Source organism: Leopardus geoffroyi, chromosome B2, assembly GCF_018350155.1.
Source record: "Leopardus geoffroyi isolate Oge1 chromosome B2, O.geoffroyi_Oge1_pat1.0, whole genome shotgun sequence".
In the NCBI taxonomy this organism is placed as follows: domain Eukaryota; kingdom Metazoa; phylum Chordata; class Mammalia; order Carnivora; family Felidae; genus Leopardus; species Leopardus geoffroyi.
In genome coordinates, this window is record NC_059332.1 from 98,635,352 (window position 1) to 98,660,623 (window position 25,272).

General features: G+C 39.5%; 1 protein-coding gene across 6 annotated transcripts in view; it reads left to right on the top strand.

The window, feature by feature from the left end:
• The window catches only part of LOC123608828, a 186,211-nt gene that overhangs the window by 78,023 nt on the left and 82,916 nt on the right, over nt 1-25,272 (top strand). For all 6 annotated transcript variants that reach the window (XM_045499212.1, XM_045499211.1, XM_045499215.1 and 3 more), the window contains 11 exons: nt 1,198-1,398; nt 2,113-2,234; nt 4,261-4,489; nt 7,882-8,084; nt 10,364-10,519; nt 12,651-12,744; nt 13,447-13,584; nt 19,191-19,348; nt 20,418-20,529; nt 21,905-21,954; nt 22,325-22,501. In XM_045499212.1, the coding sequence (XP_045355168.1) occupies nt 1,198-1,398; nt 2,113-2,234; nt 4,261-4,489; nt 7,882-8,084; nt 10,364-10,519; nt 12,651-12,744; nt 13,447-13,584; nt 19,191-19,348; nt 20,418-20,529; nt 21,905-21,954; nt 22,325-22,501 (1,640 nt within the window). The remainder of the gene's footprint in view (nt 1-1,197; nt 1,399-2,112; nt 2,235-4,260; nt 4,490-7,881; nt 8,085-10,363; nt 10,520-12,650; nt 12,745-13,446; nt 13,585-19,190; nt 19,349-20,417; nt 20,530-21,904; nt 21,955-22,324; nt 22,502-25,272) is intronic.

The window sequence follows — 25,272 nt, forward strand, 5'->3', positions numbered from 1 at the left end:
ATGACTAATTACACACAAATAGAATTTACACTCAGAACAGAAATTTCTTACGCTCACAGACAAATGTAAAAGCAAAATAAAGAACATCTCTCTCTGGATTCTCACATTAGGAACCCTCTTCAATGGTTAGTGTCTGGAAGCTTTCTTTGGTTTTTAGGAAAGGCTTGTGACCTCCACTAGAATTAAATTAAATTAAATTAAATTTAATTTAATTTAATTTAAATAAATTAAAAAATTAAAATAAATTAAACAATTTAAAAAAGAAAGTAATACAAATAATTTTTCATCAAATTATCAATAATCAAAGCATATAAATGATTTTATACACTGCAACATTCCAATAAAATTACTAATTCTCGGGGCGCCTGGGTGGCTCAGTCGGTTGAGCGTCCGACTTCGGCTCAGGTCACGATCTCGCGGTCAGTGAGTTCGAGCCCCGCGTCGGGCTCTGTGCTGACTGCTCAGAGCCTGAAGCCTGTTTCAGATTCTGTGTCTCCCTCTCTCTCTGACCCTCCCCCGTTCATGCTCCGTCTCTCTCTGTCTCAAAAATAAATAAACGTTAAAAAAAAATTTTTTTTTTAAATTACTAATTCTCACTTCTAAAAAAAAAAAAAACAAAAACAGAAAAAGAAAAGAAAAGCTCCCCCAAATGCCTTTCAGAGTTCTGTACACCAGGCCCTTCCTAGAAATTTCTAGGTAAAATTGAGCAAACTGTTAAAGAAAAGGGGTCAGAAACGAGGATAAGGAGAGGAGGCCACCTGCCTCCATTTGGTCAAAGAGTAAAATGGAGGCAGGAGAATGAGCCTGTGGAGAACGGTGTTACAGACAAATATATTTGATGGAGTGACATTGCATGCACCGTCTCATTAGAGCTTATCATTATCACATGTTATATTATTCATTATTTAAGGCTCCTTTTATTTGTGGAGAGCAGGGGAAGAGGGGACACAGGCAAAACTAGTGTCCCTTCCTTTGCCCTCCCTCCCTCTGTGGGTTTACTAATTGCTCTGAGTCGCTTTGGTGCTGCAGCTGCCCGAACCAGGCCGGGGTACCCCGCGGTACCCCGAGGTTCTGAGCGGTTTCTCTCCTGTTGATGCCCCGGGGCTTTCCAAAGCATGGAGTGGGTGGGGCCTCCCCTCTCTTTGCTGGGCCCTAGGGCTGCCTCTGCTGTTCCCTGACTTGAAACCTTATTTGCAGCTTCTTGACAGTTACTTTGAGGCCTACCAGCATGTGTTGGACCCTGAGGAGAGGTTTGCCTTAGCACAAGTGATCACTGACATCATGCACAGGTGCCCAAGGTTTGATTTCAGCCACCCTTATTTCATTAAGGCCTACAAAGATGAATGCACCTGCCTGAGGCTTCACTTGCAGCTGGTGAGGGGCATCCTCAATCAGCACGTAAGTACATTTGGATTTTAAAATAGTACATGTGAGAAGGTGTTTTCCTTTCATTGCAGGTTCAGAATCCAGGTTTTCTAGGGCAGCACGTTGAGCATGTTTATTTGTAAGCTCATTTGCATTGTTGTATTCCAAGCATAACTACAGTCTTAAATGGAAGTTTCCAACCCTAATTGCATTTAATGGTCTGCAAAGAATAGACAACTTATTTTCACTAGATGATGGAGTTTATTGGTACTGAAAGGAGGACTAAACATACCCCTTTACAAGCCATTAATGTATAAAGTTGTGTTTATTAATTTGTTTTTAATGCTGTGGCTATTTTTAGGACACTAAAGGAAAAATTAGTGTACATCCTCTGGGGAAAAGCCAGTGGCAGGAAGTAAGCAAGGGATAAATTGTTACAGTGCGTTTACCTGAGACCTGGTTAGATTTTTTTCCTTGTAGTCAATCATTTGACAAAGAGAAGTTTTCCTGGGCCTCTTAAGATTGTCTGAACTTGGTTGCCTTTGTTTTTATTGGCTGATCCCAGGCTCAGACTGAGACACCAGCATGTCTTCGTGTGAATGGATCCTCAAAACCACGTCTGGGTGAAAATCAGTCAAATAATGAAGGGACGCAAAGGACTGCTGTTCTTCTCATGCCAGGGCTCATAATTCACACCCATGGGAAAGTTTAAGTTTTCTAATTTTAACTTTTATGTTACATTTCTAGATAGAGCGCCAGCGGGAGTATGTCCAGAGGCTTTGGCAAAGAGGCCATCCAGATGATAGCAGTAACTTTGGACTTCCCCTTAACATAATTTGCAAACAACTTATTTCCATCAACAATAGCTGGTATGGTGCTATTGTCTTTAGACATTTTACATTTAATCTTTTAGATAAGTTAAAGGGTATGATGGTAAGTCTAAATACTATTCTATAAAGTACCTTTCAAGTGTCTGGGGAGATGAGACAAGTAGATATAAAAGCCACAGAAGAGGGATTTTCTTGCGTACTCAATACCCATTTGCTTTGTAAGTAATAAAGAATAGGAGGCTAGAATTTAAAAGTTAAAACACTGGGTGCAGAATCTTTATTCTCTTGAGAAGCTCTATAAGAAAGAAAGAAGTTGCTCTTAAAAATGCCATCAGAGGACTTATTCAGAGGTGCCACACAAGCGGACATGCATGAAACTTGGGTGTGCTTAAAAGTTTCTCAAAAAGGAATTTCTTTACTCTAGTAAAGTATCACCATTTCTGCAAACTCGCCTTGTGATCCTCTACCCCTTTAAGGAGCAAACTAAATTTCCTAAGATCACTCAGAGAAGGTATACCCCCATGACATGCATGCAGTTTGAGCCACCCCCTCCCCGCCATTCCTTCCTTGCCTTTGAGAGTGGTAAGGGAATCAGGAAGTGGGTTGCAAGCCCCAAGTTGGTCTGTATGGCCCATGATCACAATCTCTATTGCCTTCAAATGGGTGGAGAAATCATCCAGCTCCTTTCAACATGTCACAAATATCTGCTGAGCCACCTACAAGTACCGGGCGCTGTGCAAGGAGGTGAGGACACAGCTGTGAACAATAGAGGCATGGCCCTGTGCTCCCATCAAGTGCACAGGTCAGCAGTACAGGCGCACTTTCACTAGGATATGGCCACAATGGGCTATGGTATCTTCTTGGGGAGCAGCAGGATGCCATGGGATTTCGTAGCTTAGATTCTTTTTTTTTTTTTTAATTGTTTATTCCTTTTTTGAGAGAGAGAGAGAGGCACAGATCATGAGCAGGGGAGGGGCAGAGAGAGAGGGAGACCCAAAATCTGAAGCAGGCTCCAGGCTCTAAACTGTCAGCCCGATGTGGGGCTCAAATTCATGAACCGTGAGATCATGACCTGAGCTGAAGTCAGACACTTAACCGACTGAGCCACCCTGGTGTCCCTCGTAGCTTAGATTCTAACTTTATCCCTTGAGAAAGAGCCCTGGGAGTTCCAGACACAAGACTGCATTTTCTCCACAGACCTTTCTAAGGACTGATTTCTTCTCTTTCATAAGATTGAGACATCAGCTGTCTGCGGCTCACTATGGCAAGAATCTACTGTTGAGGAAATGGTTCTTGGCGGAACATGCTAGGACTGTATGGATACCAAGACCTGTCAGAACAGTCTCAAAAGCAAATGTTATTTGCTTGATGAAATTCCTTTCCAGCCCTAGAGTTGTAATTTTTAAGATCTAGAACTAAGAGGAATCCCATTTGCATAGATTTAAGAAGTATTTATGCTCTTTAGTTCTATGTAGGTATAGAAAGGCCCTTGACCTGTGCTGTATCCTCTATTTTCAAAGGAATACCCACAGACAAGCACTTTGTTATTTCTGGCTTCATCCATTTATAAAATAGAACCTTCTTATGGCAAACGTGAATGACTCTAGCAGTTGTGTACAGAATTTAAAATGTGTCTTTGTTCATTAACATTTTCAGGGAAAAGGATAAAGACTCAGGTAGAAAAATAGAAAGCAATTATGGAAATTATTTATTTAATATTTAGTCACTGATAAGTTATTTTGTTTTCAGATATTTGACTAAATGTTGATTACTGGAATGTTTATAGGTTTGCCATATACAGTTTAAGAATCAGATTGGGCTTTTAGAATAAATTCTTATGGCTCCCGATTTTAAAAGGGTTCACATTAAAGCAAAGGGCATGTTGCATAATCTGGTGGCTTCCCTGGATGGCCTCTGAGGCCCCTTTAAGCTTCCAATTTTTTATAATGTCCTGGATTAAAACAGCTGTTTTATTGGTCTTAAAAAATGTAAAATTCAAATGTCTTTTGAAACAGATCAAGTTCTTCACTGTGTAAAATTGTCATTGATCCATCCTCTTTTCAAGCCCGTCTTTGAAAACCATGTACCTGCTGGAGTTCCACCCTTCCCTGGGCCTGGCATCGCTCATCCCCCGATCTCTTGATCACCTTCTCCAGGAGGCCCGTCACACCTGCAGACCCACATCAGCCAGCAGCCTCACCTTGCTAGAGAGACACGTGCTGCAGCTGGCCCTGGATATGTGGCTCACACCGGCCCAGCCTGAGTCCTGGTACAGCACACGTCTCCACAAAGATGTAGGTTCTCCGAAAGGGGAGATGGGGGAGCTCCTTGGCCAAGGGAATGTTTCCAGGCAGATGTTACTACTTAACTTTGTTTTTCTGTTTGGCTCTATTCCTCCCCTATTTGGCCAGAGACAGATCATACTGCTGGGCTTTGCCAACATTTTTATGTAATGGTTTTTTCATTTTCGGTCAAAGTTTCTATTTTATCAAAATACTGCTACAGTTAGAAGAGAGATATACATACGTATGTGGGAGATGTTTTCTGGATTATTTATATTTCAACAATACACATTTTTAATTTAAAAGCTATGTATTTTATTTGCACTAAAGCTCTTCCTGAAATTTCCTCTTTTTGTCCTGACCTGAGATCTGGTATGAGAGAGAGAGTGGCTGAATGAGGAGACAGGGACCTGGACTCAAGTTCCGCCCTGCCATTAACTTGCTGTGTGACTCTGAGAAAATCTTTGAGCCTCCCTGAGCTTCTTTTTCCTATTTTGTAACCTTATGTTTGTGTATTTGAGGGGAGGGAGATGGAAGTGAGCCTGATGGTCTCTAAAGCCCCTTTCAGCTTAGAACTCTATGGTTCAAACTATGGCCTAATGATTTACTTAGTATTTGTAGTTAGATTTTAATTCTCTTCTTTTTCTGTTAAGGCCAGCACAGTGGAGCCTATATTTCCAATCTGACCTTACTCTGTGTGGGTACATGGTGTATGATGAAGGAACTTTCAGCTACCAAAAATCTCTCTTCCATGCATCTGCCTTGACCTCCTATTCCCTCCTAAACTAAAATTTTATTTTATTTTAATTCATTTTAATTGATCAAAATAATGTAATACAGAATTTTAGCAAATGAAAAAAGCAAAAGAAAAAAATTACCCTAAATATAATCACTCAAATGCATTCACAATACTTTTCTGAATTCAAGCATTCTTCATATGCGTATTTTACATAGTTATAATCACATCCTTCATACACTGCTTTTCATACACTTAATACACTGTTTTTCTCAGTTAACATTGTATTATATGTTTTTCCATTTTGCTAACTAGTCTTTATACTCACCTTTATGGTTATAATTCCCTTAAAGGATGATCATAACTTTTCCACCTCTTTCCTTATTGTTGGACATTCAAGTAATTTCTAATTTTTCATTGGTATTAAAATTGTTATAATGTATGTTTCCATACTTACAGATTTTTCTATATTTTAAATCAGTTCCTTTGATAGATTCTTAGGAGTGGAATTACTGAAACAAAATTTAAGTCTTTGGATGCAAGTTGGCAGATTGCTTCTCAAAAGAGTTGGGACAAATTATAATGCCACCAACAATTTGTAAGAGTACTAATTCTGCCACACTGTACAGTATTAGGTATAAGCATATGTCTGTGTGTGTGTGTATATATATATATAAATAATATATATATATGTATATGCATATATTTATATATAAAGCATATATACAGACATATGCTTTATATATATGTATAAAACATATGCTTTATATATATGTATAACAAGGTGGCATTGCCTTGTTAATTTGCATTTCCTTGGTATTTGTTGAGACTAAATATCCTTCCAAATGTCTTGTTACAAGTTGTATTTTTTTGTGAATCTTCTGTCTTTCCTTTTATTCATCTCTTAGAATCCTAATGTCATTCCTATTCACTTCCATGAGCTCTCTTCAATAAAAATTTTAACCCTTTGTCCATGATATTTTCTGCAAATATTTCTCCCAATTTATCTTTTTCTGTTTTATTTTCATAGAGTAAAATCTGTTGATCTTTTCCTTTGTGATTTCTTTTATCTTCCTAAATCCAGAAAGCAAATCATCTTCCACATGTTTTGTATTTGTCTTACTTTATTCTAATTTCTTAAGTCTTTATTTTATTTTAAAAATATTTAACTTCTTTAGTATTCCACCTGGAGGGAGAAAGAAAGAGAGAGAGATGGGTATGAAGATGGCTCAAAATTGAATTTTTCCTGGGGCACTTGGGTGGCTCAGTCAGTCAAGCATCCAACTTCGGCTCAGGTCATGATCTTGTGATTCGTGAGTTCAAGCCCTGCTTTGGGCTCTGTGCTGACAGCTCAGAACCCGGAGCCTGCTTCAGAGTCTATGTCTTCCTCTCTCTCTGCCCCTCCCCTGCTTGCTCGCTCTCTCAAAAATAAATAAATATTAAAAAAAATTTGAATTTTCCCCAAAATTACCAGTCATGTATCTACTACCATTTACTGCAGATTCTTTTCATATTGTATTATGTTACCAGATTTTTTTAATGTATTTTAAATTCTCTTATAACTCACAGTGAGTATTTGAGATACCTCCCTAATTTCCCATTGATGCCATATGCAATTTTAATTATTCTTACTTTTGAAATGTGTTCAAATTTGGATCTAGAAATGGTAAATACTCAGATTAATCTTTTGTATCAGGACAAAAAATGGGGGAGACGTTGTCCTTAGAAATGAGTTTCTAATAGGAATTAGTTTAATAAAAAATTTTTATCACTTTGGAAGACTTCAAGAATCTAGAAATTGCATCGTCAAGTAGAAAAGGCCTTTGGTGGATCAGTGGACAGATAAGGGAATCTGTGATAGCAAAGGCAGATAAGGGAGATAAGGCAGAAAAGGTAGATAAAGGAGCCAAGCCAGCAAAGGCAGATTTGGGGGTCCCCAAACTGGGTCCTTGCTGGGAATGGTATACGAGGGTGTAGCAACGATGTCAGAGCAGAGGAGCCCCCCATGGCAGGAGGGCTGTAAAAAGCAAGGAGGTTATTTCAAAAATTGCCCGGAACATGTAAAGGCAGTTTAGCATACTATAAAACTACTGGACTGGAGTTAGGAAGTGTAAGTTTATTCTTGGTACTGCTGTGTGACCTTGGAAAGTTTCAGTGTTGCTTCAGATTTCTCACTAGTACAATGGAAATGATGGTATCTGTGACTCCTACTTCATGGGGATCTTGAGTTCATCTACACGAAAACACTTTGAAATTTTGAAATTGCACTTAGAAGAGTTTATAGGAAATTATTCTTATTATTGGCTTCTAAAATACTTGGAAAACATCAGATTCCTACTTCTATTCTTTGTTTTGGCTTAAAATATTTATAATAATGATAACAGCAAATACTATGTACCAGGCACTTTTGTATATATTAACTCGATGAACTCTCTCAATAACCTATTTAGGTAATTATTGTCTACTTGTTCCTCTTAGGTATTGTTATTATTCTTATCCATCCTTTACAGATGAGGAAACCGAGAAATAGCAAAATTTTGTAGCTTTTAAGTGGCAGAGCAAGGACTTGAGTCCAGGAAATCTGGATTCAGAGTCTGTGCCACTGAGAGTGTTTTTTCTTAATATGTGAAATTTCTTTTTTTATACTTTAAAAAGTATTTTCTTTCAGCTGTTTTCAGCTAAAGTAATGGGAGATCCCTTTCTCATGGAGGAGATAGGTCTGCTTGCACTCAAGTCCGCAGCAGACGAAGGACAGAACCAAAGCCAAGATTCTCACATGCTGCTCCTGGAGACATTTTCCAAACTTCTGGAACTCGTGACCCTCCGCCACCGGCTGATAGAAATGAGTCTGGAGAGTGTACACTTAGCTCGGTCAGTAGGGGGACTGAGGATCCAGAAGGGGGAGAACAGACCATAGGTTCCCTGCCTACAAGCCTTGCTCCCTCTGTGCCCCAGAGCAGTCAAAGCAAGCTCTCTAAATGGCTGAAATGACCACCTTCCCCACTTTTTCATTCTCCACCCAGGCCTCCCCCTCATGTCTCTCTGACCACTCAGCTAGGCTAGGCCCTCCTCCTAGACCTGGGCTTCCTCTCTATTCAGCACATTGCCTTTCAGTTAGATGCTTAATACTGGTTTATCAGTTTTCCTGCTAGTGTAAGCTCCCTGATTGCAAAAGCACTGTCCATGTCGGTTTCCATGGTGTCCCACCACCTGGTATGAGGCCTGACTTACACTCAACAAGTATTTACTGGATTTGCTCTTAACTATGATGAAGTTGAGTAGCAGAGCAGAAGCAATAGAAGGATTAGAGAAAGGAGAGGGATGAGTTAGTGACAGTATCCAGGCCTTACAGAGGTTTGGAAGGTTAAGCAGGTGGGGGTGGGGGGGAGGTGGAGAGAGAAAGATAAATGAGTTAGGTTTTAGGTATGAGTGTGAAGTGATGCAAAGACATCCAAGTGGACATGTTCCATAAGCAGGAAAAATATGGAATTATAGGGTTTGTTGCAAACATGTATGAGTTCCCTTGTGTTCTAGTCCCCCACGAGAGTCCCTATATACCTGAAGAGTGCAATCATCTACCACAAACCATTACCAAGGGCCTGCTATGGCCAGAGTCTGTGCTGGGGACTTTATGTGTACTCATTCATTTAATTTCCAGAATATTCTTAATAAGTAGCTTACTAATATTTTACCAGCAAGGAAGTGGAGGCTCAGAAAGGTAAGCTATTTGCCTAAGATCACATACCTAGAAAGTAGTAGAAACAGAATTCGAACCATGAGTCAAGATATTTATTAACCTTTATGATACTACCTCCTCATAATCTTTGATCCTTGATCTCAGGGATCTCACAATTTAAAAGTTACTTCTACTATAATTTAATATGCTATTTTAGTCATATAACCAAAATACTATGGGAACTCAGAAAATGGAGTGTTTCATTCTTTGTAAGTGAGTCAAGGAAAGCTTCATAACAGAGGCACTATTGAGGAACAAACTGTGTCCTCTGGCAGGTTCATATGTTCAAGTCCTCAGTCCCAATACATCAGATTGTGACCTCATTTGGAGGTAGGGTCTTTACAGAGGGAGTCAATTTAAAATGAAATTATTAGAGTGGGCCCTCATCCAATATGACTGGTATTTCTTATAAGAGGAGAAGACTTGGACACAGACACACACAGAGAAGGAAGATGATGTGAAGACACAAGCAGAATGTGGCCATCTATAAACTAAGGAGAAAGCCCTGGAACAGATCCTTCCCTCATGGCCCTCAGAAGGAACCAACCCTGCTAATACCTTGATCTCAGACTTCCAACCTCCAGAACTGAGAGACAAATTTCTGTCTATAGTACTTTGGTACGTCAACCTAGCAAATTAATGTAGGTGCCATTTGAGTTCAGCCTTAATGCACCAATTTCTGAAAATGGAGAAATGTGTGAGGATGTGGGTGAGAGAGGAGTGGAAGACATTCTAGACTCTTAAGGCTGAAATGCCAGAGGTGCATCTGAATGGAGCCTTGCTGCAAGCCATGTAAATGTGGGAGTAGAGCTCAGAGTTGGGATAGGACAGAGGTATGGTCATAGGCTCTTATACTAGGGGGCTATCATTAGGCCATGTGGTTGGAAGACAAACTCCCCAAGAAGGGGACAGAGAAGAGGAGAAGAGGACCGGGTTTGGAACCCCAGGAAATACTAGAATTTGAAAATGAAGAGGAAGAGAAGCCAGTGCAGACTGAGAGATAGTGGTCATGAGGTGGGAGTATGGAGATCCTGGATCCAAAGGAACAAAGATGTTCCTTGAGGAGAGGACAAAGACCAGCTGTGAAGTGTTCTGAGAGAAAATAGTGAACCTTGTATTGAAAGCAGTATTTGTGACCTCATGAGGGCTCTGAGGATAGAAGCCAGCAGGAAATGAGAGTTGAGGAAGTGTCCAAGCACATCTCCTCCTACTTTAACTGCTATTTTTAACTGTCATAGTGTAGAGTAGACACAAGACCTTTGTGACTCATTGACTTCATTCCGGACTTGGCTTACTATTGTTTTGACTTTTGCTTTTGTGCTTATTCAGATTTTTTGGGTTTTCTTACCACTTACTTTCCTTCTAGTGGAAAATAATAGCAAATGCTCTTGGCTCTTTATCCTCCCCCCTTTAGTCTCTATAAGGAACTGGCATGGGAGATGGGTTTTGAAGAGTACCATTTGTATCTGAGGCCTGTTCATTTTGAATTTGCATCACACAAGGACAAAGTGGACCATCCACCTCCTGTTTTTATCACCTCTCTGCTGGAGGACAGTGATCGAGTGGACAGGTGAGCCTTGAGAAGGTCCAAGTAAAAATAATGTAATGGTAGAATGAATGGCCAGTGAAAAATAATTTCTACCACCACTGGACTCACAAATGCAATTGTATTTCTAAATCCCCCCTCTTATATTCTATCTACTATGATGCCATTCTTTTTTCCTTTTTCTTTCTTTCCTTTTTTAATAAGGCAGGGGAAGAACTCAATGAAGGGGGATAATTGAATTTAAAAACAGCAAGTAATGGAAGAATCGGATCAGGAAGCTCAAATGAGATAAGATCACAGACTCAGCAGCACAGGTTGACTGTGTTGCTTCTAGGTAGAAAGGGGTGTGAGAGTTTGTCTCATGGGGCAAGAACCATGGATCCGAAGTCCAGATTCCTTCTCTCACTTTCCCTGGGACCAGGAAGAAGTCAGTTAAATTTTTTGAACAGCTTTTTCCTTGAAACTCTAACACAATGTACAAATCTAACATGTATGGCAGTATCTCAGTCAGATTCTTTTGTTGACTAGCAACAGAAGTGGACTCAAACCCTTGAAACTTCTTCATGCCCCATATGTTCAGCCCATTGCCAGAAAGAGAATACTCTTACTAATAACAGATCATGAGTCTATAAGTCGGAGAGAGGAATCTTTTTCTTCCATGCAGGATCAGCCTTTGATATGTGCTGAGGAGAAACGTCTGTCTCCCTCTTCTTTCCTTCTTTTCTAGTCTGCCCTTCCCCTGAGGGTCCTTTCTTTCTATCCCTGGAGATTCGTGGTACTGGCCCCACCCCCAGGAAAGCAAAGTTGATTCCAAGGAGGAAAAGTCACCTTTGTTTTGCTAGTGTGGATCACTTGTCAAAATTTAACTTTGACGTGTTGATATGTTAAAGGTCTCCTCTTCTCCAAAGAGACCTTGGGCTGGGTTAGGATGACAGAATATGGTATCCCAGAATTTCTCAACCTTGTCATTATTGAAACTTGAGGCTGGATAACTCTTGTAGGGGGATGTGCTGTGTATCAGAGGTTGTTTATCAGCATCCCTGACCTACCAGATGCCAGTAGTACCCCTTCTCCCCTTTTATGACAACCAAAAATGTCTCCAGACATTGCCAAATGTCCCCTGGAGGCAAAATATTTCTTGCTCTATCCTGTCATGCTAGCTAAACAAAAACAATTTGTCATAAGTATGTAGAAATGTCTCACAGAAACTGAAGGCAGGAAGTGTGAGCAGGCCTCAGGTGAGGCTGGATCTCCAACCTTGAGCCAAGTTATTCTCTAGGTCTTTACGGGCCTCCTGCAGGAGCTGGTATTTTACACTGATGTAAAATAGGGCATATTTTTGTTCAAGTGGAATCAACCAATCACCAGAAAGTGCCCAAATGATCTGTGGCCTGGCCAAGCTGTGACTGGTTCTCGCAACAATGACCCAAAGATCTTGCAAGATCTGAGGAGCCTTCTGAATTACCAGGGGAAGGTTTATGCACCCGAGGATCTTGTCTCTTGAGTTTGCATTTATTTTATGTATGTTAACTCCTTAGAGTTGCCACTTTGGAGTGCTGTTATAACAACATATATCAAACATGAGCACATTTGTTCATATTATCCCACTTAATATTTGCCATAACCCTATGAGATAGGTGATATCTCCATTTACAGATGAAGAAACTAAGACTCATAGGTATTAAATTACTCAACAAAGCCTCATAGGTATGGACAAAGGACCATATCCCAAGGTATAAACATGGTTGCAAAGAACATTTAGATGATTGTTGGGGCAATGGAAGAGAGCAAGAACTGGAAAGCCTTTAGGGAGTGGAGGAAAGGGTTCAAGTCAGTGAAGAGGCTGAGGACATGAGGTCGAAGGTAAGAACAGAAACAGGATAAAACAGTGGAATGGGGATCAACAGAAAAGAATTTGGAGTAGGTGGTCACCACAATGAAACTGAAAGGAGATCAAGTCCAGTAAGGACTGAAAAGACCTCTGAGCCCTTTGGTCTTTGGGCAGAAATATCAAGTCTTGTATAACATCTGCACTTGGATCACCTAGAACTGATCACATGCCATGCGGTCCCATCAGAATGGGCATCTCTTCACTAAAACATGGTACATCACTAAAACATGGTACATCAAGACAATGTCATGTTTCTTCTTGCAGATATTCTCCTACTACTCTTGTGTTAGCCATCTCTGAGGTGGATGATAACCAGGTTGGCAAGTTTAGCTTTTATACGAAGGAAGCCATCCTTAAGGTAAATTACTGTTTTTAAAGAAACTAAAGTTAAACAATTTGCTCATGTATTTCTTTAAAGAAAATAATATTTAATTTATATAAGTTCAGCTCCCCTGTGTAAGAAAAGCTTCTAGCCTTCCCTTATTTGATGTGCACATTGGCCTGGTTTAAACCATAGAGACTGCAACACCCCATGCGATAACCACTGCTAGCTATCTTAAAGAAGCACATGTAGTGAACCATCTTTGTACCAAATTTTTAAAATATGTACATGTTATTGGAGATTTTATTTGATCTCCTTGAACTTGGTGCTGTTTTTTTTCCCCTTCCATTCAGATGGATTTCTTTGCTTCTGTGTGAGTATGTGTAGGTTTGTATTTGTATGTGTGTGTTTTAAACATTAATCTAATTTTGGCAGTTTTAAAAGTTTGCCACTGAGCACATGTTTGCTAGTTCATCAGAACCTACTCATCCTTTTCTGACCTGAAACCTGATGGTGTCCAGCTATAGAGCAAATCAGGCCTGCAGGCTGCCTTCATGGGATGAAATGGTGCTTAGAGAGAGACTAGGTTCAGTCCCATGTCTGAGGAACAAGGATCTCAGCACATCCGTCAGTTTGATTCACATGTTTACATGTTAAATAAGTGTTGATCTCAAACCCTCAACTTCACCTCTTGCTTTATGACAGAAATTCCTAATATTTCACATTTTCTTCCTTTAGCTCTTATTCCATTCAGGAGTGGAAAACATGCAAGTGACCCTTGCATGCCAAGCTGCTCAGAAAAATGCTTTGATGGTGGCTGTCCAACAGGCATCCTTCTATCACACGTCCCGATGGGGCTGTTCTGCTGATGTGAAGGTCAGCTTGTAAGATAGAGAACCCTGAGGCATGCTACTATATGCCAGCTAATGCTAGGATACCCCTTCCATTCCTTCTATCCTTTAGCCTGTCCCCTCCTCTCTTCCCTTCTTTTCTTCCTCCCCTTCTCCCCTTCCCTCCTTCTCTTTCTTCCTTTTTCCCCTTCTTGTCTATCTTTTTATCTTCTCTCCTTCCCTCTTTCCCTTCTTTCCTTTTTTTCCTAATGTGAGTCAACACATGACCAAATCCTTACAGGGTCTCTTAATTTCTCGTGATTTGCTAACAGTTTTTCTCTTTGTATGTAACTCTGTAACATTGACTAGTTAGAATCATCCAGCAGAAAATATTGTACTTCTACCCCTACCCTTTGTAGAGATATGATTTTATTTGTTTTCTGTTTTATTCTTCCTGCATTTCTTTTTGTAAAAGTCAACAGAGACATTTGTCCCTTCTTTTTTCTACAAAAGGTAACAAACAATGCATACCCCCTTTCCCCCCTCCCCAGATTTCGTAGGTTGTTTTTGAGATATAATTCACGTAACATAAAATTTACTCCTTTAAAGTATGTAATTCACAAGATCATGCAACCATCACCACTATCTAATTCCAGAACATTTTCATCATTTTCAAAGGAAATCCTATACCCATTAGCAGTCAGTCCCCATGCCCCCCTGTTCCCTCAGCCCCTAACAAACAGTAATCTACTTTCTGGCTTATAGATTTGCCTTTTCTGGACACTTCACATAAATGGAATCATTCAACATATGGACGTTTATATCTGGATTTTTTCACTTAGCATGTTTCCAAGTTTCATCCATGTTGTAGCGTGTATCAGTACTTTATTCCTTTTTACTGATGAATACTTCAGTATATGGATATACCACATTTTGTTTATTCATTCTTCAGTTGACAGACACTGGGTTGTTTTTACTTTTTGGCTATTATAAATAATGCTGCTATGAACATCCATGTGCAGGTTTTCGCAAGGGCATACGTTTGAGTTTTACTAGCACTTGTTATTGTCTCTTTTTTATTTTTGCCATCCTATTAGGGTGACGTGGTATCTTGTCGTGGTTTTGATGTGCATTTCTCTCATTAGTAATGACACTGAACATCTTTTCATGTGCATACTGGCACATGAGAGAAATTTCTACTCAAATTCCCTGCCCTTTATGTCAAATGGAATTTGTCTTTTTATTATTGAGTTGTAAGAGTTATTTATATATTCTGAATACAAGTCCCTCATCAGGTATATGATTTGCAAATATTTTCTCCCATTCTGAGGGTCATCTCACTTTCTTGATGGTATCCTTTGAAACAGAAGCTGTTCATTTTGATGAATCCAATTCACCTATTCTTTCTTTTGCCACTCATTCTTTTGGTATCATATTTAAGAAACCACGGCTTAATCCAAAGTCACAAAGATCTACTCCTCTGTTTTCTTGAGTGTTTTGTAGTTTTAGCTCTTGTATGTAACTATTTATGGTTGATTTTTGTATGCCGTATGAGGAAAGGGTCTAACTTCATTATTTTGCATGTGGTGTGCTGTCCCAGAACCATTTGTTGAAAAAACTGAAAAAACAGTGTATTTCTGGACCCTGAGTTCTATTCCATTATACTATATGTCTATTTTTATGTTAGTACCACTGTTGTTTTGATTGCTGTAGAGTTGTGTTAAGTTTTGAAATTAAGAAGTATGAGTTCTCTAACTTTGTTCTTTTTCAAGATCACTTTGGCTATTTTGAGTCCCTTGAATTTTCATATGGATTTTAGGATCAGCTTGTCAGTTTCTGCACATACACACACACACACACACACACACACACACACAGAGCACCATTTGAGATTTTGACAGGGATTGCATTGAATCTGTAGATCAGTTTGGTTGGATACTATTGCCATCTTAACAATATTAAGTCTTCTGATCCATGAACATGGATGTCTTTCTATTTGTTTAGGGTTTTTTTTTTTTTTATTTTTTTCAACAGTATTTTGTAGTTTTTAGTGTATAAGTTCTGTACTTCTTTGGTTAAATTAATTTCAAAATATCTCTCATTATTTTTATTATATTGCTGGACTTGTTTTCTTAATTTCATTTTCAGAGTATTTATTGCTAATGTATAGAAATACAATTGAGTTTTGAATATTGATCGTGTATCCTGAAAGCTTACTAAACTAGTTTATTAGTTTTAATAGTTTACTTGTGTTTATGTATTACTTAGGATTTTTTATACACAAGATTATGTCATTTGCAAATAGAAATAATTTTACCTTTTCCTTTCTAATCTGGATGTCTTTTATTTCATTTGCTTGACTAATTGCCCTAGGTAGAACTTTCAGTACAAGGCTGAATAGAAATGGCAAGAGTGGGTATTATTATCTTATTCCTGATCTTAGGGAGAAAGCTTTCGATCTCTTACCATTAATTATGATGTTAGTTATGGTTTTTCCATAGATGCCTTTTATAAGGTTGGGGCATTTCCCTCTATTCCTAATTTGTTGAATGATTTTATCATGAAGGGATTTGGGATTTTATTTACATATATACTCTTTTGGATTTTGTTTTTTCACTTAACAATATATCCTGGGAATCACTCCAAATCAGTTCATAAGGATTTTTACCCAATTTTTTTTTTAAACAACAGTATAGTTCTCATGTGTATGTATATTCACCAGTACAGTTAAATATAGTTTCAGGAAATCAACTTTCCAAATGGCCTTAAACATTCTTTAAGTCTTATAGATTCTATATACCTGCCCTAAATATACCATATTTATCCATTATCACATTTGTCAGCTTCTATCTATTTCTATTCTTCATGTTAATAGGAGAGTACAAATTTATGAGTATGGCAAGAATACTCATTCCTTGCTTCTACTGCTAGATGATAATCCCCGTAAAATTAAATACTGAAGTAGGAAATAAGGATAGAGTGAGTTATATTGATGTTTAAAAGTTCAAACCCCAAAATCTTAATTCAGTACATCCTGTAAGTTAGGTTCATCAGATAATACTGAGGAACAATTCATGCTCTTAAAGAACTTATAGACCAGTGTATATAAGGCTGACAGACTCACAAGGGGTTTAAGCTCAAGGTATAAAAGAGGTTCAACAAGCTATAGAAGAAATTTAAAGAAAAGAGAGGTCACATCTGGGGAACCAGGAAGGGCAGCCTAGAGAGGGGGCATTTGGGAAAACCCAAAGGATGAGCTTTTTGACAGGCAGAGAGAACAGCTTCAGATAACACAGGCATGGAAACAAGAGAGGGCAGATGGGTACTAGATAAAAATGAGGAGCCCAGCTTGACCATCACCGGTGGCTTTCATACATAGTTGACATAGGAATTCTCTATTCAATTACTTTAATATTATAAAGAATACCAGTATATAAAACAAATATAAGTGGAGTTATTCTTGTTGAAATGGAGATTGAGAGGATTATGAGTCACTCCTTAAGATCTATTCAAGAAGCAAATGTTGAAAGTCACTGGATAGGGCACGGGGCATGGGTGTAAAGACATTAGGGATATCTATATCAATATCGGTATCATTATAGGTATATGGATATATTTATATATGAATATATAGTAATATATGAATATATAGAAATATGTGTGTGTATGTGTGTGTCTGCTTATATGCTTTCCTATAAGTGTGGGACAGAAAGACGGCTGATGGTATAATAAGAAGGAATAACGATGGAGACAATGAAAAGGAACAAGAGGAAATGAGGGAAGGGAGGAGGGAAGGAAAAAGACAGAGAGACAGGGAGGAAACAAAATTGTGCATTTCTACCAAAGCCAAAAGAGGGGAATGTTTCAAGAAGAAATGAGTCACCAAATAAGATGTACAGATGGTAAATAAGCACAGAAAAAAAGTGCTCATCACCATTAGTTATTAGAAAAATGCAAATTAAGGGGCGCCTGGGTGGTGCAGTCGGTTAAGCGTCCGACTTCAGCCAGGTCACGATCTCGCGGTCCGTGAGTTCGAGCCCCGCGTCGGGCTCTGGGCTGATGGCTCAGAGCTTGGAGCCTGTTTCCGATTCTGTGTCTCCCTCTCTCTCTGCCCCTCTCCCGTTCATGCTCTGTCTCTCTCTGTCCCAAAAATAAATAAACGTTGAAAAAAAAAAAGAAAAGAAAAATGCAAATTAAAACCTCAATGAGAAACTACTACACACCCATGAGAATGGTTAAAATTTAAAAGACGGGCTGTTTTGAATGTTGGCAGGGATGTGAAAGGTATGGAATTCACATACACTGCTGAGGGAAATGTAAAATGGTCAATCACTTTTAAAGACAGTTTGACAGTTTCTTAAAAAGTTAAACATACACTTACCATATGATCCAGCCATTCTACTCCTAGGTATTTACTCAAGAGAAATGGAAACCCATGTTTATACAAAAACATACACAGATGTTTATTTAAAATAGCCAAAAACTGGAAATAACCCAAATGTCCCTCATCAGGTGAATAGATGAACAAATTGTGGTACATCCATACAATGGAATACTACTCAGCAATACACACAAATGAATTATTGAGATATGCAACAATATGGGTGAAGCCATACAAAAAAAGAGTACATACTGCATGACTCCATTTACATAAAATTTAGGAAATGCATTCTAATCTATAGTTGCAGAAAGCAGAGAGCAGTGGTTGCTTGAGGAAGAGGGCTGGATGGGAGGGATGGTCATTATTTTGATTGCAGAGTTGGTTTCATAGTTGTATACATAGGCCAAAACTTTCTAATTGTACACTTCAAATATGCGCTGTTTATTAAATGTCAGTTATATGTCAATGAAACTATTGTTTTTAAAAGAAGAGGGGGAAAAAATAACAAGTTGAAAGTTGATAGAGTTAAATGTAGAGGGAAGAACCAGAAGAGCAGGGATGAAGATGAGGTCATTTGACATCCTCAAAAGCTCATTGCCAACTGAGAGAGAAGTCCTAATGGGGCTGAAAGCAAGACTTGCTTGAAAGCAAGACTGTCCAGAGTTAAGGACTGAGAGGGTGATAGACGTATAGAAGCAGTGTGTGTTTACTGCCCCCGCATCAGTCCACCTATGTTGCCACAACAAAATACCACAGAAAAGTTTTTCTTCCACACCCTCCCTTCCCCTGCCCTTTATCATTACATTGTGCATGACAGCATATATAACCCACCTCCATTTGCTTATGCTGAACCACAATGAGTACCCTGCCTCAGTTTTTCAGACCTTGCAGCCATGAAATCTATCAGCAGTATTTCTTAAAAGGCCACTCTACACAGAGCACTCCAACTAGCTAACTTGTAGAATGAAGAACTTTTTTCAGGGCACTTTAGACAACTGCACTTTATTCTGGAAAATAGTTACACTTACTCCCTCACCCTTAGATTGTACAAAATCTCTCTTCCCTTCCTTCTCTTACTCTCTCCTCTTCTCCCCTCGGTTTCCCTTCTCTTCTCTCCCTTCTACTCCAACCCGTCCCCACCCCACATACTCAAGCATTTACATGTATTTGGGGTCAGTTGCGGCTGTGAGATAATTTCACAGCCAGTACTACAGAGCTTACAAATCCAACAAACTTAATAATTCCATTCTCTTCGGTTTGAAACATTTTAGGAAACAAGTTCAGATCTGAGAAATCATGGTGGAATGGGTCCAGCCAGAAAAAGAAATTCCGGAATTGTGAATGGCATAGAAAACTTGCGGTTAGCCCCAACTCCTAAAGTTCCAGACACCCTCACTCATCCTTCGGAAAGATTCCAGGCTACCAAAAGGTACTTCACTAGGGATTTGTTTAAAATAACAAAAGTGTTCTCTTTTAAATCAATTAATAACATAGTATTATGGTATTGAAGGATGCCTAAGTTCCCAAAGTGACTAGCACGTGTTTAATTTTTAAGACCTTGTGATGAAGACCTTGTATGAACACTAAGTAGGCTTAACTTCTTCCAATATACAGTTTATGAAAGACAGTTATCAATGGTTCCTTACTTCAACCCCTTTTCTCCTCCCTTCTCCTTTTTCCTCCTTTCTCTTTGTCTTCCCTCTCTCTATATTTTTCAAATATAGACAGAACACAAGGATCTCGGCCTCTCCAAACTTTCCGTGTTTATCTTAAACTGAAAAACACAGAACTAACCTTACTATTCAAGGGTTTTACTATTGCTTAGAATAATATGGTGCTGCATTATCAGAAAGGCACAGCCTCTACAGAGAGATGGCTGTAAATCAGGGAAGTCCTATTATGTCTTGACCTCTTTTCACTAAGACAGAGAGAGATATTTGTATTTTATAATAAATATTCTGACTATTTCCAATGATAGTTTAATTCTGGAAGATTTTAAATGGAAAAAATAATAAGCAAAACTGCTCTATTACCCAAGATGCCATTAATTTGACACGTGGCCAGAGTTCAAATAGAGTTCACAGTCCTAACATGTGGATGGAACATTTAAGACCAATATGTCTAGCCAAGAGGACCCTTGAGAGTCCTCTTCAGTCTAGGGACCCCTGCAGTAGAGGCCAGGAGGGCACAAAGGGACCTGGGTAGTAAAAACACCGAGCCAGGCAATGAAGTTTGGAACAGAGGAGGGATTGCTGACACATGCTTCAGGCACATGGGAGCCCCAAGGAGGGTGGGGACACATCAGCATCCCCAGTGGCTATAACTGTAAACATTTGAAGAAGATGAAAAGCATGGAGACAGAGCTACCAGCTCTTCTGTTGCAAGGCCCAGTATCATCCCCAGGTATACCTGTCCTCCAGCAAGCTATTGAGTTGTCTTTTTATAATATGTCCACTTACTTGCTGCCTTGGGCTCAGATGTCTCTGTTCACTTGTCAGGGCGCCAGAGGCTTTTGTGTCTATTCAACTAGAAAAGGTGGGGCTGCGGGACATGATGCTGAACGCCTTCCTCCTCAGGAAACAAACGATGGCTGACAGAATGAAGAACCAGGTGAGTTTAGTGAGAAGGACACATTAAACGAGTATAAAGCTCTCATTGTGTTTTACATTTGAGCAAATAAAAATTCTTAACTTGTAATCTGTTGCTTTCAGCCTATTTGGATAGGACTATTGAAAATATAAAGAACTATAAAAAGGGAATTCAATAAGAAATAGAGAGGAAGTAATTCAAGGTAATTGCAGTCTACTTTTAAAAATACGTACACTTTTCCAAGACCACATGTTATTTTGTCACTTTCTAAACACAACTAGTTTCAACACCTGCTCTGGAACATTAGCCCACTCCTGAATAACCCACAGGTGTTATTTAGACAGGTGAGCAAGGGCTCTTACTATCGAATTTATGTGTTATCTGGTTTTCCAGATGTTAATGCATGTTTTTATTTAAGGGTTTTATGCTAGCATAATCTATTGGAAAATATTATAAAATTTAAGCCTTTAATCAGTTAAAAGTATTGCTTAATTTTGTGAATATCATTTCATTACTCATTAATTTTTTTGAGGAGGAAGTCATTAGACTAATATGTAGTTATTTGGGAGATAAATCACAAGTCTACAATTCTAAGCTTTTTCCCTATCTGTGACTGAAAAGGAAAGACTTAAATTTCCCTAATCCAGTTCTACAAATGGGATGTAAGGGAGGCCAGACTTCTAGATTACTGCTGAGTAATTATGGAGGCAAAGGACTCCTTTTAATAAGTAATTGAGATATTCAATTGTCTTTTTTACTACAATATTCAAAAAATATTGACCAAGTGAAAAATGTTATAGCTCATTAACTGCTCTTCAGGATTATCCAATGCCTGTCAGATTAGAAGACACAAGACTCCTAGATCAGAGACAAAGAACTTTATGACTCACAGCAGAGCAGGTGACATGAGCTTCATGTTTCTATCAGTTCCCTCTGCCTCCCAAGTCCCAAGGGGGCAACATGGAGGAGCCTAGATTCATGCACTGGGTTTTTGTCACAACCAATGGGTTCATGACACTGAGTTTGAGTTGTCACAACCAATGGGTTCATGACACTGAGCTTGAAGAATCCACCTCTTTTTAAATGGCAAGCTTACTATTTTTCCTGGAGGGAGACATTCCCTTATCCCTTGAGGTTGCTCTTTACAAACAGAACCCTGAGAAATGGCCCAGGTAAAGACTAGTCAGGGTCTTGCATTCTTGGCATACTCAGCAAGGTCTACAAGAAGGAGAGAGAACCACAGAGGCTCACAGCAAGTTGGCCTTCAGAAAGAATATCTCAACCGCATGGGCTTTTCCTGCCTTAAGTTTGCTATAAGTATGTATACATGTACTAGGATGGAGAGTTTTTATAGCCAACCTTCTAATAGAAGAACTGTCATTCTCTTTTATCACAGGATGAAATTGGTAAAGTCAAGAGAGACGTTATAGTTGAATATTGTCAGAAGTAAGTATAGTATATATGAACAACATATGCTGATTTCTCTGACTGTGAAGTCAATAAACTGCAGTGTTACACAGAAATCCAGACAATGAATCAGGTGGTTGGTTTTTAAATAAACACACAATTCTCTTGGGTAAAACCAAACCAAACTATCCTCTGACACACAGAAGAGCATGAGAAGCGAATGCTAGGAGGTGCTTTGAAGAGGTCCATGCCTCTGCCTTCAGGCAATAGCAACCTGACCCAGATAGACCTTTCTTCTGGATGAGGTCCTCTATTCTCTTTGAAAGGTCTTTCAGGGAAGTAGATCTTTCTGGGAATGACACAAAAACTTTGGTTCACCTTCTGGATATCATCTCTTCTGACTTTTCAGACTGAACTGCCGTATGTCTCACTATGCTCTTCGGGGTCAGATCATGGCATACTGCAATAGCCTGAGAGCCCTGCTGGAAGATTTCCCTGCTATCAGGGACACCTTTTTCATTGTGGGGCAACCACGAGAAAAGAAAGGGTTGAGAGACTCCAAGGAGGGCCTCAAGGCTGACCCCAGGTGTGTAATTTCCTTTAGAGCTTTTTACTCCCAGCGGCACCCCACCCCCTGACCCCACACACCCTATGCCTCCCAGGGAAGAAGGAAGAGACATGTTACATTTGATATGGGAACTGCTTTCTTTACTGCATTTGACCTTGGTCTTTTGGTTCAGAAGGGCAGAAGAAAGAGCTAACACTCCAAGAATAACAGTATCTTTGTATTTGAACCCAGAAGAAGTTCTCTGTTTATGGGCTATTTCACTGCTTTTTCAATCTATATAGTTTTGTTTTCCCCTGGAGATCCCAGAGATTTTCATCAGTCACACCCTTTTACATAAGCCAGCATCTAAAATGAGCAAACAAATAAGTAAACTTGATCTTGAGCTGTCCTGGCTTCAAATATTTTACCCAATGGAGCAGAAGGAATAAGAAACACACCACCACCCCCCACCCCCCACCCCCCACACACAACATTGATACCCCAGTGCCTTGGATAAATCTGTCCTTCTGTATTTCTCTTACAGAGAAAAAAAATGCATGTAGAATGATATTAAATGATAAGAGCAGAGCTGCTCCCATACTTCCTTTTCATGCCTTAACCAGTTTCTCATTTATTCTTAACTCACCTTGCCTAGAGTTCACTCAAGTAGATAGAGAAGTTAGCATACCTGTGCAGTCAGCGACCATATTTCCTTTAAAAAAAAAAAGGTGGGGGTATTACACGGTTATGCAGCCTCCAAGGGGGAGCAAAACATCCTGTAGGGTAGGCTTGTTTCCTCCTTACTCTTTCCCATAAGGTACAGAGCTTAGTGCCAAGTAATAGTGATATTCAATAAATATGATCATAGAACAGACAGATAAAGGGAATTGAAAGAACATTCGTATCAGACCACTCTTTCGCTCACTTATTTCTTCATGCATTATTTAACTACTACTTATGCTTACTTAGTACTAGACATTTCACCATGTGCCAGGGTTACGCAGGTGAGTAAGTCACGGACTCTGGCAGTAAATTCAGTCTAGTGGGGGAAAGCTCTGTGAACAAAAAAGTAACTTCAAAGATTTTAAAGATAACCTGCTAGAGTTATGTGAAATGTTCTGTGAGGACACACAAGAGGGAGTATTTAACTGTAGCCCAGGGCCTCAGGGAGAAATTCAAAGAGGAGGTGACAGGTAAGTTGGAAATCACCAAAAAGGGGGGAGGAATGGTAGAACAGGCTAGAGAGTACTGGAGAAGGAACAAACTTGAGTTTGTAAGCCCTTGACTGACGGACAGCTGGCTACCAAAATAGCAACCAGGCCTACCTTATACTTACAAGGCACCCAGTTTGTGGATACCAGTGTTTGTCTCATGAGCTCAGCCAGTGCATTCACCTGGGTAGACATGAGGATTTACCTAATGGAAGAATGCATTTAAGGGAGCGGTAGGGCAAATATACCTCAGCAGACTGACTATTTTGCTGAAGGGTTTGACTGGGCACCTGTTTCCCAATGAGGCTGAAGTGTGTCTTTCTCTCATATGAAAGATCACAGGATAATCCCCTAAGATTTCTTAGTTTCATTATTTAATCTACCCACTAGCCAAGGAAGCCATTTGTAAGCCTAATCTATGTTTGGGATCAAATTTTTAAAATAGTTTCCAGAACTCTAACCACAAGTTCACTACATTTGTGTTTAGGAAGTCTGTTTTTGTTTCTGATCTGTTTTATTTGAAGCAACCAAATGAGGTCAGGAAGTAGAAAAGAAAAAAAAAATCTCTCTAACTTGCAGGTCTTGCTCTATTCCTTTATTGTTTATTTTAGACGACTGTGTGTTTCCTAAAGATTAGGGGAAACAGTCATTTAAGGGGGAATGAGCCTAGCCAGTTAGTGTGTGGTAATTTCATGGCAGGGTTTTGGTCAATAAAAGTGTGAGCAAAGTGAGCACACACCCAGAGTCCAAGTCATAGTCAGGCAGTGGATGAGCAGTGACTGATAAAGATTCAGTATTTTTCCACTATACCTGTGTCCTGCTCCCTAAACTATCTAGACTTTAACATGTCCCTTTTACTGCACCTCAGAAAATGGAGCAATTGAGAAAGGAACTTCTGTCTTTTGTGGAAGTTTTGTAAACTTGAAGTAGTATAGAAGATTATTTCTAACTCCAACGTCTGTGGTTCCATGTGCTGAGTATTCGTAAAAATGGACATCAGCCACAAGGAGGTAGAGAGAACCATGGCCTGGGAGTTAGAATATTTAGGCTTTACCCAGCTTAGTCATAAGGTGCCCTGATGTCTCAGGCAAATTGCTTCTCTTCAATCTCTGAACCTCAAACTCTTCATCTGATGAGTGAGGAAATGAAAGCAGCTCTCTGAAGTTAAACATGCTAAGATCTTTAGTGTTAGGGTGTCTGGAGGTTGATTCCAAGGAATGGAACTGCTATGGAAAGACTTCCCAGAAAGGGACCATTGAAGAAAGTTCATGAAATGATAGATGGGGATCACCCCAAGACAAGTTTAACTAGAGATGTCCCCAGGACAGGGTTGGGGAATGAGGGTCATGGAAGACAGAGGTCCTCACTCACTGCATTCCTAAAATATGGAGTTGGATTAGGTGGAAGATAAAAAATAAGTTTTCTTTTAAATATCAGTTCTAACACGGGGCGCCTGGGTGGCGCAGTCGGTTAAGCGTCCGACTTCAGCCAGGTCACGATCTTGCGGTCCGGGAGTTCGAGCCCCGCGTCAGGCTCTGGGCTGATGGCTCAGAGCCTGGAGCCTGTTTCCGATTCTGTGTCTCCCTCTCTCTCTCTCTC